The sequence below is a fragment of the Ixodes scapularis genome, unplaced genomic scaffold (genome assembly GCF_016920785.2).
Source record: "Ixodes scapularis isolate PalLabHiFi unplaced genomic scaffold, ASM1692078v2 PGA_scaffold9__187_contigs__length_104089568, whole genome shotgun sequence".
Lineage (NCBI taxonomy): Eukaryota > Metazoa > Arthropoda > Arachnida > Ixodida > Ixodidae > Ixodes > Ixodes scapularis.
In genome coordinates this window covers 42143605-42156767 of record NW_024609884.1, presented here as the reverse complement: position 1 = coordinate 42156767, position 13163 = coordinate 42143605, and the positions used below count along the sequence as shown (strand labels likewise).

The 13163-nt window shown below is 45.5% G+C and overlaps 1 protein-coding gene across 1 annotated transcript in view; it reads left to right on the top strand.

The window, feature by feature from the left end:
* The window catches only part of LOC120847025 (tubulin beta-1 chain-like), a 34468-nt gene extending 24266 nt beyond the window's left edge, over positions 1–10202 (top strand). Inside the window, exon 5 of the mRNA XM_042287400.1 lies at positions 10101–10202. Coding sequence (XP_042143334.1) covers positions 10101–10202 — 102 coding nt within the window. The remainder of the gene's footprint in view (positions 1–10100) is intronic.
* Positions 10203–13163: the final 2961 nt, after the last annotated feature.

Here is a 13163-nt window from a genome sequence, read left to right as displayed (position 1 = left end):
CACAGGCTCCTTCTATGAGGGGGGCTTCCAGCTGTGCTTTTTTAGAACAGCCGTGGCGCAAGTGTGATGTATCGCGGCTCGTGGGAACAGTGGGTGCTCTCTGTCACCCCGCGTGCGCTACCAGAACTTGTCGTAAAAGCCGGGACTTCCAAGTACGCAGAAAGACCAGTTTCGCTCACCTCCCGGCCCATGAAAGAGCGCCGCACGTGAGCATCGCAGGACACGCTCTTTTTTCTTTCCCTCTGAGTCTGCCTTCATCGTTTGAAACGAACGTGGCAAAAAACAAATGTGATGATTAATCTACGTTTAAAAAATATTCATCGAGTTAAATGACTCGCACACACACCCACACAAACACACACACACACGCAAACACACACTCACACGCACGCACACACACAAACAAGCAAAACAAAAAATCACCGTTGTCTTCAAATTTGTGTATGGCTGACAAAGCACCAATAAGAAAGTGTGAAGCCTCTAGCCGACCCTGGTAAAAAGATATCACATGCATAAGAAATGTCTTGGTCCAATAAACGCATATGATCAAATATGATCTTATAAGAGCATACAAGAATCATATAAGAATATATAACAACACTATACTATTACATAAGAGGTTATAAGAAACTGAGAATAAATTTATTATAACTTATATAATCGTATATTGTTATCATGTGTTTTTATATGGTTTTCCTAAGCTCTTATAAGTAGGGCTGGGCGTCGATTAAAAGTTTTAACCCGATTAATCGCCACCCTTTAATCGATTAATTAATCGATTAATCGGTCTCGTTTATTTCATTGCAAAATATTAAAAAAGTGTTTTCTTTTTTTTGCTGAATCTGTGATAAACGGTGCAATGTACATCTTGGATTATGAATTAATCTCGATATGTAGTTAAGAACAGTATCAGAGACCTTTCGCTAAATATTACTTTTGCCGCGTGAGGCAAAGATGTTCGTTGACATTCTCTAGAAATAGCAACTTCCTTTCATTGTTCACAATAATCTCTACTGCGCTAAACAGACACTCGAACGACGTTGAAATGGCCGGGGACATGCGTAACCTCTGTACTTAATCTGATGCTATAAAAATGTCGCCCCTATACAGTTTACCTTGTTCTAAAATTTGACCTAAAGGTCACCCTTCGTACAGGCGTATTCGTTCACGTCTGCGTTATGGAAGTGTTTAGTTTTGAGTTTTTTGGTTCGTCTAAATTTTACCGATTAACCAGTTAAAAAATTTAATCGCGATTAAAGCATTAATCGATTGATCGGTAGGTTAATCGATTATTTGCCCACCCCTACTTATAAGATTCTATTTGATCATATGCGTTTATTGCACAAAGCAATTTCTTATACATATTACATTACTGGCTTGGAAATGGCTCCTGTGAATTTCTTCAGCGGCACTTTTTTCTGAGTACGTGCTTCTACTGCGTGTTTGAATTACTTTTACTGTGTGTAAGTAATTACGTGCCTCTAGAAGGCTTTTGTAAGAATGCTTCTCTACAGCGAAAACAAAGGCAAGTCTATGACATTGCTGGCAAATCTAGAAAGCTATAGGTTATACTCCTTAATAAATCGTTTGAGATTCGCTTCTTCTGCCTCTCAGAATAAATAGGGTTGCCATTGATTCCTTGAAAAGGCACAACTCAGGCTCACGGCTGTTTTGTCAAAGAGGAAACGGAAACAAGAGTGGCAATTACCAGAGAAAACAAGCCTTGGAACAAAATTCTGGGTGACGCATATGTTGCATTGCATGGACTGGGTAGCTTACGCGCGTGGAACAAAAATTACTTTGGAAAGTAACACCTTTCTCGAATCAGCAAATGTTTGAAAGCCGGATTTTGCCGCTGAAACGTGTCTTAGGCCCTCCCTGTTCTCTTCTTTTACCTGCCATAAATAGCACCTGTCAGTGCGATGTTCTCGCTGCGGCACCTCGCTGCCGCTTCATTCTAAGTATCGCTGACAAACCAGCCAATGTGTGAAAGTATATACATGTGTTGTAGAAAGTGCACTGTGAACCCCAAAAAGACGACGGTAAAAACGTCACGATGGCAGTAAACCTATACTTTTAGCCCTCTCTCACGATCCGTAAAGACAGCAGACGATCTGGTGACAACACAAAGACGATCTCGGGCCTTCCTCTTCAAATATCTGCCCTTCTATGTCCAATTAAACGGGAGAAACCCTACACTTACCTCTTACATACGCCTGTACGATGAGCGAGCTCTTTTTTGAGGAGTTTCAAGTATGCCAAGACACCGGAAAGGGTGCCTCCAGAATTCTCTGGTTGTTCTTTTTTTTTTTCTGCTTTTGTTTATTTGACGAGATAATTTATGCTGCCGTTCTATGTGCGCGAGGATCCTCCGGCTCGTAACTACAGCGAAGCAGTGGGAACGAGCGCTCGGGCGTCACTTGTAACGACGAAAGGCGACGGAAGTTAGGATGAAAGTCTGTCACTTCTTGGCCTCCAAAGTGTGTGATGTGCGCTGCAAAGGTGTTGTTTCTAACACATTCCAGGTACATTGAAGACAATAAGCACCAACTACAAAAGGGAAGTTGACATGATTGCGATAGGAGTGGCGGATGTGAGATGTTGCTCCACCGCTTATCTTAGTTTGTTGATGGTCATAACATCAAATTGCTCCGACAGGCTGGAGGAGGATGACTGTGCCTGTGCAGGCTCGGTGAGAACAAGGCTCTTAAGATATCATGCAATAAACCTCTCATCGACACACCGTTAACGTAAAAGTGAGTCAGCAATGACTTAAACTTGTGTCACTTGCAGTGCACGGAACTGAAAGTTTCATAACTTCCTCATTATCGAAGTACTTATTTGCACACCTGACTTATGAAAGTGTCTCCGGATATTAGACGAGTTGGAAACGACCCTCATTTTGCGCACCACGTTTCTGACCGACAAGTGTAGTAACGTTTCGGTTCACGCGCTTTAACGTCTCAATAAAAATAGTAACTAAGGAGCCTTGTTTTTATATAGCTTTTTTAAAGATAAATTAAACAGGGCATTCGCAGTACTGTCATTTTGACGAATAATGTTTCACTGGCAACTCAGAGGATTGACACAGATGAAAACTATCAAACGGAGAGATGGCTCAACTCTTTCTTCGTAATAAACATTTGCCAATCTAAATCTCGGGGAAGAAGGGGGAGGGGGAGGGGACCTACCCGTGAAGAGATCTCAAATTTGTATTCCGAGTTTTTCCGACTTATAAATTGTTACCACCACGGGTTATTGTCGCACGCCCCGAACGCAAAAACAAAAATGTCCAAGTGATTTCTATCTTCCAACAAGAATTGTCAAGAAGGTGCATTGATACATAATTTACGTACGCGATTTACAAATTCACATAGCTATATAATTAGCTTCGAACACGCTTTAACATTCCTCGATGAGAATTTTAAACACTGATCGTCCTCTTCCCACAAAACGGGTTATACACACCGAGTGTATTGTCACATACAAAGCGTAAGCGAACCTTTTCGGAGCATGGAGCAAAAATGTGAGCAGGTAACGACTCCATTTGCGCGAGGCGTGAAGCAACGCGCATGCGCGTAGACTCCACGAGCACGGTCCTCCTCGCCGAGAGGGCGTCGAGCGAGCGGCGCAAAAATACTCCGGAGGGGCGCGCTTGGTCGTCGTCGTGTCCGTGACGGCGCACGCCCGCCGCAGTGGCAGTGGCGGCGGCGACCGACGCTCGCTTGTTGGTAAAGCGCCGGAAATGATGAGAAGCCGCTTCACGAGATTATGATAGCCCCCATTCAGCCAACGGGAGAAGATTACAGGGCAAAAAAGGCGCCCTCGTCTTCAATTAAAGTTCCGCTTTGCAGGGTGCACGCGGAAGGTTCCGGCCGCCGGCGGGGCACGCGGACACTGGGACGAAGCAGATATCGGCCGACGCTGTTATTACGGCCTAATGCGAACCCCCCCGCTCGATGTCGGCCGCTACCGCGGGGACGCATCCACGTGCAGCGAGACGCAAAGCGGCTGGAGCTATACCATACCCGCGCACGAGGCAATTTCGGAGAACCTCCGGGTGCAGACGCTGGTTTCCGTTGGCAAATGTCGTAGCCGCCCACGGACCGCGTGGAAACAGGATTCCTGGCGGAATTGGATGGCCAAATGGGAAAGAAGGGTGGACTTAGGGTCTGCGCAGGACGGACCCTCGATTACTTTCATCGGGGATTTGCATCGGTGGCGCTTGAACGGAAAGCGTGAGAGCCTGGTGATACGCTTGCCTTCTCGCACCCACGAGGTAGTCAAAAGTTGTGCGGGTGAGAGATGGAGAAAGAAGAACCGTAACGTAGAATAACGGCATCTACACCCCTGGCTTTCAAGTATAGGTTGGTGTTTATGAGGTGTAATATAATGTTTTGAGCTCTGAGGGACCTTCGGAGTGTGTCGTATATTGAGGTAACTATTAGAGTCGAGTACTGCTGCTATAGACCATTAATGAGGAGCTTATCCTTGATTACCATACTATACAGCATCAAATAAGGCTGCTGATATTTTTGAGCGTGCTACTTTGTACACCTATTCAGACCTGCTCCGGTTTACTTTGCGTCTCTGGAGAAAACCTTCACCCCCTAAAAGCTATATTTTTCCCCTTTACTGTATGCATCATCAGAGCAGTCTTTATTCATAGCGACTTCTCACAATTTTGGCGTGTTCGTCTCATTTGTACCTATTGATCGACGCACGGGTGATCAACCACCTCCTGAAACGTTGATTTATTGTTAGACTTTTGATGACCGACGTTCAGAAAGATGAAGGATTCATAGGGCAGTTTTACCGAGCAGGAATATTTTGAATTTCGGGGAAGAGTCTTGATGAAGTCAAATGAATTAACTCGAGAATTTGAGGGGTGATTGTCGCCATGATGTGGCAGCTAGTGAACATATTTTCAATGAGTGTCCTTGATTGTACCGCAGTCCACCGCACTTCGAGTGTAGTTGGATATCCTAGATCAAAGACCTTTCACACGTAGAGACTTGCTCGGTCGATCGCATCACGCAAGAGCACGGTGTCCTTAAAATAAAATTGAGCGGTCCTATAGGAAAAGGAAGCCACAGTACAGTCACAGCGGTAGCTGCGACAACTTATCGGACCTTAAAGTAGTACCCTTATGTATTTTGCACCTTACGTGAGGAACACTTGCTAATTTCTGCTCGGAGAGCGACTCACTCATTTATTTTATATACACAGAAATCCTCCAATGGACTCGGCGTGACACTCAAGTGGCGTGTGTGACGTCATCGCAACTGCGGCCATCTAGCGGGTGCTGCGCAAGACTCATATGCGTAGCTCTCCTCAATCCATGCGGTTTATTAGGCGCAGTGGCTGGCGTGAATTTGTGGCAGCGCGCTGAATTCACAATCAGCGGACGCGGGAGCAAGTCCGCGGCAGGGTTTCAAGGATTTCTTCGTTTAAACACTGGGCGATGTCGACGTTGGACGATTTACAATTATAAGAATTATATTGTTTCGAGTGGGGAGATGATCCCATAACACCTATCGTTAGAGAAAAATGGAAGTCAGTGAAATACCTTTATGAATAGTTCAGCATCGACTTCAGACATGTGCGCGTGTAAAAAACGCGCCTGAAATAAATCTGGCGAAACCTACGCAAAAGTTACCCATTCGTCGCAATCATATTCGTGTTGTTGAATAACTGATACTCTTACAACATGCGAGCATGCACGAATGGGTACGTATAATTATAACGTCGCATTATTGCACCCTCAATGCGACTGTGAAACCAACAGCTGATATTACTTTGCAGTGGTTTGCTAACTGCTAAGTAAAGCGGTGCATTCGCATGTATGCAGGCTTTTCTATCAAATTGAAAAGGCCATGAAATATTTTTTCAACTTCTTCCTTCTTAGCTTTTCTTAAATCAAAAGCGAAATGAGAAATCACGTGATCGTGATGTAGTATTTCACCGGATGCGATGACTCCAAGCATTCACCGCACTTTTTAACCACACCATGGAACTTGTCGTTCCCAGGTGATGATTAAGTGCCGTCGCGGCACTCAATGGCTTCGAACGCAAATCCAGATATTTGTCAACGGATTTATTGTTGACGAGCGCATACGTCCGAATGACGCAGTGCTTTTGTCCAATGTGTGAGCTGGGATCGGCTGACGCGCTTGGGCACCGCGAATTAATAAAAACAAATTGGGGTGTGTGTATGTTTACACAACCACGGCCACTCGATTAGGACTCCCCTTGGGAGCGGCCTGCCGTATGCCTCACTCCGCCGGTGAGAGCGATAGTTCTACTTTACCCCGCAGCGCCAGCCGTGGCGCTCGTTATCTGTGAGAGATAGGGTGCCTAGATGTCTGTCTGTCTCAGGGTGAAGACATTCATTGTTGTCCGGAATGTGCCAGCGCGTGACGCTCTCGCGCACTCGGTGCGTGACTTGGGCGGTAAGATGGCGTCTATGCATAAGCCAAAGCTACGCGCTCGAGCTGAGTGACACCGGATTGCGCGCACTTCAAAATGCCTAAAAAAACGATTGGGCGGAAAAATGGCTGAGATGTCACCACTCAAGCAAAAGCGCGCGTGTGTATGAAGGCACTCTAGTGAGAGATAGAGTTCCTTTCGGGGGAGCATTATCGAGGAACTCTATATTTCGTTTCACGTTAGTATGTACTTGTTAGCCGCGCGTGCTAAAAGCGCGAGATAGTTGCTTCGAAGGAAGCCTCGGCGGCTGCATGAGCGCTCGTGCAGCGAGTGCTCCAGTCAAAGCAGTAAAGGCTAGCCGCTCGCGCTAGCACAGCGTTCGCGGTTAGTCCATGCTAAGGTAAGACGAAATATAGTCAGAGAGGAGCAGTACGCCCGGCCCGGCCCGGTGTGGCTATTTAGATTTTTTTTTCCTTGAAGCTGCAAGTCTCAATTGAAACGAGTGCCAGACTGCAGGAATGATGTGAAAAATCTGTGTAGAATAAAAGCACATGATTCCTGCGAAAAGCTCCCTCAGCTGCAGGCTGCGCGTTAAAGCTCCATCCTGCTGGCAGTATGAGCGAATTGTCGTTTTCTTGTTCCCGTAACTGTTGCCCCGTTTCTATTACCACTGTAATATAGGAGTTATAGTTGGATATAGCGACGCTCGAGCACGCGTGAGCTGTGGCGTTTGTTAATATGTGAAGGACAATATAAAATCGGATTCCGCATGCATAACTTCAGCAATATAAACTTCATTGTTCACAAAAAACAGACCAAGGGAGTCATATAGTTCACAAGCGGAGTACGTTTCGGGAAGGCTTCAGCGATAGCCTCAATATATTCTTTAGTGGGCTGTTTAGGTCACCAGCCCAGTCTGCCAAAAAAGGTCTGAGGAGTTTTCTGAGAAAGAGCTCGCAGAGCTCTTCGCTGTAGTAGGGCTATCGGCAGTTAACACACCACATCAGCGGGCAGTCCATAAGGTGTGAAAGCACAGCGCTCGAGAGGACCTTGCAAATCCTTCCACAACCACGAATCTCTGCCGACTGTAGAGCCCTCTCGACAAAGGTGCAGACGACCTTGCACAGCCAGACAGCTTCAGGTCGTGGATAGCTGAGTCCTCCTTGGTCAAGTCTAAACATGGACTGATATGCTCCGTCATGTGATGCATTTCCCTTAAGTTGCGCTTGCATTCAGGACACGTCTCCTGCAAAGTTTAGCGGGTTCTACACATTAGCTTTCCTTGCTTTCACTGAGAAATTCTTATTGCTTTGCTAGGTTGAATGTTTCAGCTAATTACTTTGAAATTACAACAATTTCTACAAATAAAAACATTTCACCTTTTGTTCGTAAACGAAGGCCAAGTAGCCAGCCATGTAAGTCAGCGGTGCGAACTCAAGTTCGGAAGAGACTTCATTGTACTTCATCAACTGCAGGATTTCCTGTTTCATGAGTGAAGTTGGCACATTTCATCGCCGTCTGGCACTCAGAACTAGAACGCGCATTTACATTTCCGGTAGCTTCCAAAATGCCAACAGAAACCACACACGCGAGCGCAGAGTGACACTACGATACTTTCGCCGAGCACAGCGGTGCATAGGAGGGGGGGGGGGGGGGGGGGGGAAGCGAGTTTTGCTGCCTTCTGCAACCGCGGCAGTGCCTCGGTATCGGCGAAGCCAATGACAGGCAGATATTTTATCTGGGTAGCGGAGCGAGAGCGCGTTGGGCGCCTTCTCTATACTCCGTTTCACCTTATGTTGTACCGCAGCGAAGGCTGGAAGCGCGAGCTGATTGCGTTGACAGCTGCCCTTACTGCACGAGAGCTTGTGCCGCCGAGATCTGCCCCAGAGCAAGAGGCTCGCGCTTACAGCCTTTCCTGCGGTACACTGGGTGAAACAGAGTATAGCTCTCAGCTCACAAGACCGCTCACCAATGTGCAGCGCCCCCACGGAAAATGGGAGAAGTTCTCCTCTCACGCGCGCTCTTTTGTTCTCCGAAAGACATCGGCAGGCCGCACCAACAGGGGGAATCGAGTGGCCGTGACACAACTTAGAACTCAATCTGCCTCAACGGGCGACTTGTCTCTCAGCTGTAGATGAGAAACTTAGCCAGTGCAGTACAACCGCTAGCCTGGGGTCTTTAACGTGCACCTCGCAGTAGTGATACGTGTCCGCACGCCGGCACGATGCTTATCAAGATCGAAACGGGCGAGGTGGGGATTGAACCCAGGACCCCAGGGCTCTTCAGCGCGAGCTGTCGCTCCACGTGCTCCGAGCTGGTGAGCTCTAGCCCACTCGGCTACCGATCCCCCCGGATGAATCACAGTGAAACGGCGGGGTGCTTTCGAAGGAAAGGGGTAAAAAATAGACCACCACATGTTCAAATTTTCGTACAGAAAATCAGGTTTTTGGCTTTCTACCCACATGTACTGTTTTTTTTTACTCACTAAACGATATGTGATAAGAAAAATCATAATTTAAAGTCATTTGTCCCAGCCCGAACTTCACTCCGGGTCCCTTTAAGGAAGAGTAATAATGCCAATGAAGAAGCCGGCTACATTATAAAGAAAGAAAACTAATCGTTACATGTATAGATGGTGTGATCTTCATCAACCAGTGCATGCCGACATTGTTACATGCCGAAGCCGAGAAAATTAGCCAGTACAGTACGACTGTTAGGGTCCGCGGTAGAGCACTACACGGACCGTTTTTTTGAGCCCACGCTCGGTGAAAGCCGGGCGTGATGGTAATTTACCCGCCCGAGCCCGGCCCAGGTGTTTGTTTGAAACTGGGCCCACGTCCGGCCCGAGTCCGAGCAATTTCTATATTACTCTGCCCGGTCCGCTCCGCCCCCTTTTAAAACAGGCCTAGGCCTGGTCTGGGCCCGAATTCAATGTCATGTTATCTAAACTTCGCCGTGTGAAGTACGGAAGCATTGGGCAATGTAATTTCATGCACATAACGCGACCGTTGGAGGGAAATTGCTAGTACGCGACTATTTTTCTCTCATGTAAGTATACCTGACGGAGCTAAGAATAACGCATGCAATTTATTTAGGCTGGTTGAATTGCGACCCAGTAAAGAAGAAAATAACAAAATATGGTATAAACGAACTGATCGGCCTATATAGACCTAAGCAATAAAGGACAACTGCGACCTCGAATTTTATTTTATACCCAAGACCCCAGACAGCACACGACGTCGGACCGATATCGGTGTTTAACTGGCAAACAGTGGTCCAATGTTGGACCAAGCTGGTCATGGTACTGTAAATATTGGTGCTAGACTGGCATATACTGGCCAACGTTGGCCTGTTGTGGCCAAAGGCTTATTAACGTTGGCAATCGATTGGCTGAGGCTGGCCAGTATATACCAGCCTAGCACCAACATTGGCAGTACGATGACCAGCTTGGCCCAACATTGGACCATTGTTTGCCAATTAAATACCAATGTTGTTCCGACGATGTGTGCTGTCTGGGGTCTTGGGTATAAAATAAAAATCGAGGTCGCAGTTGTCGTTTATTGCTTAGGTCTATATAGGCCGATCAATTTATATATACCATATTTTGTTATTTTCTTTTTTATTGGGTCGCAATTCAACCAGCCTAAATAAATTACATGCGTTATTCTTAGCTCCGTTGGCAATCGGTTGGCTTAGGCTGGCCAACATTGGCCTATGTCAGCCAGATGAATGTTTTCACACCGAATTTGGCACAGGCAGCTTTCTACAAGTAATCAGTATTTCTTCCGGAACCGCAAACTTAAAATTATTATTTTTACTTATTATGCAGAATTACCAGGGACTATGGGCCCGGGCTTTTGGGTAAGCCCGAGCCCGTGCAGTGCTCTAGTCTGGGGTCGTTAACGTGCATCACGCAGTAGTGATGCACAACCGCCCGCCAGTATGATCCTCATCCAGATCAAAAGAAGGCGGGTGCATGCAGGTATTATATAACATAGGAGGGCCATCATCTCCTTTTAAATTCTCGCTCATCGAAGACAAAATTGAATCATACAAAAGAATACATAGATATGTTCAAGCAATTATAGCTTTTTAGAGAGCGGCCGTTCAGTTATTTCATCCAGATATTTGCACGTTAGTCAAATACTGTAACGAAATTCCGTTACTCGTTACCCAAAAAGTAAATAGGCGCGTTACTCGTTAGTGCGACTCCAAAGGAGCTCGTTACCTCAGCTTGAAAGTAACGCGTTCTTTTCTCGTTACTCAGAATGTGTCTTTATGAAGCAGTGTCCGCTCCCAATGTATACGTTTGTCGGCGTTAATGATTTTTTTGTTGGTCATTAACGCGTTCGTTCGGGGATGACTCTGGCTATACTGACATACATTATGAATGTCTTTTTATGTTCTATCTAGTGCTTTCTCGTCGCGTAAATTACAGGCGCGAGCTGGTGTGAGAAGTACGTTAGAGGCTGTGTTGTACACTTTCCTCTCCAGAAATGACGAAATAACTCGTTACGCCATCAAAAATTGAGAAAAATATGTTACTCGTTCCTTCTTTTCACAAGTATCTAGGTCGTTACTTCGTTACCGAGAAACATAAAAAGGTACAAGTAACGCATTACCTGTAACGCGTTACGTACAAGACCGATTTCAACCATGTGAATTGACCCACTTTCACTCCATTGATTAACGTTTCCACATAGTATTTATACCATATTGTTAGCGTCAATTTCTGGAAGCAAGGTTTAAGTAAATCGAACTTTCTTGATGCTGTTCAAAAGAGAAAAAAAAATGTATTTGAGCTAACGTGATTTGTACCCACATGATTCTTCTCTTTTGGGCATAGATGTCTATAGTCGTCACCAGAGTGTCGAACCGGAATCGAACCAAACCGAAAACTGGAACCCAACCGTTATTTTTAGTATAACTGGAACTGAACCGAACCGAAATCTTCGCCGCCATCTTGGAGCTGAACCGGAAAAAAAAAAATAACAATAACCGGTTCAAACCGGTTCACGGTATTATTTTTTTCTATTTTGTTAGTATCACAAAACGAAAATTTAAAAATAAAATATTGGCATCTGTGTTTCTATATATTGATCAAATCGTCATATATAGAATTGCAATATGTGACAAAATGTGGGCTCTCGTGGCGCTTTTGTATTGACACTATGATTAATCATGTGTCACTTGGTCGTGCATGAGACGTGCATGGTGTCAAGTATGGTGCCTGGAACGCGTCTCCAATGTTTACCACGCCCCAAAAAAGTATTCTCCCAATTTTTGCCTGATGACGTCATCGAAGTGTCACGCTGTCGCCGGTCGCGATCCTAGCGCTGTCCCAGCAGCGGTTGTTGATGTGGCAGACGCTTTTACTGCTGCAGGTAGCTTTCCAATGTGGCAGTTTACGGTAGCTTCGGCAGCCAAAAGTTGGGACGCCGCGATGACAGCAACACTGGCGTTCGCTGGTGCTTTTTGCAAGCATTTCTACGACCAACCGCCAGGATCGCGACATCCGATAGCAGAACAACGCGGCTTCTGTGACGTCATTGGTTGACACTTTGGGACCACTTTCGATGTATGGGCGGGATGGGACGCTAAAAACACCTGTTGGAGACGCGCGCCACGCACCATAGTGTCAAGACATGCTCTTATGCAAGCAACGTCGCGTCACGTGGCAACGTGACGTCATGTGACGTAATCGCGTGACTCACTGCGTCAAATCGATTTAAATTTAGAACGCCATTAGATTTATTAGCGTTATTGATACCGAGGCGTCACATGACGTCACGACTTCGCACCGCAAGTCGTGTTTCACCCTAATGTGCTCGATTGTCATGAGCCCGAGTCGAGTGCTCGGGCTCATACCAATCAGCTTCGCCAAACATTCGCGTAATGGGTCGTGTTCAATTAACGATCAGAATAGCCGAACTCTAACAATGTCTAAAGTTCAGCCCATGCTCTTTGCTTTGCCAACCTCAGCGTATGACGATGATGAACACTGACGTATATAATAATTAGCGTTAGTTCCCGTGGCCGCTTATTCTAATTACGAATTAGAATAAGCGGCTACGAAAAAACCGGTTCAACCCGGTTTCAACCGTTATTTTTGCTCCCCGGAGCTGGACCGGAATTGAACCGAAAGCCGTGAACCTGAACCCGAACCGAACTGATAAACATTTCGGTTCGACACTTTGCTCGTCACATCAAGAAAAAAGTAAGTTTTGCGCATTATTCATGCACTGCAGTGACTGCACGAACTAGTTCTTGTAACATTTGTTTTGTTGAAGGAAGGAACTATACTTTTGGCGATTAAAAGATGTACGTTCTGATGAAATAACGGCAAGCTAGTCTCAAATTCACCAACATATGTTTTAATTCATCCCATAAAGGAGTACATCAGATTTCTCAGCGAGAATCCGGACTTAATTTAGTATATCGTTCTTGAGAAGAATACGAATATAGTAATTTTACTCACGGAGTTATTTGAAACGCTTCTTTTGAAAAAAAAAAAAAACGAACATAGTTTCACCTATTTGAATTCAAGACTACACTTGCACCGAGTCGTTTTCAGTTTATGTAATATGTTTCAATCATTAAATAAATTATCCGGTAAAACTATTCCTTCAGAAAATTATATTATATTTTCATTGCTTTTAGGAATATCATCCGCATAGTATCCGAATTTTTAATCCTGTGCCGCACAAGTAATTCAGTTTTCAACAGAGCCCAAC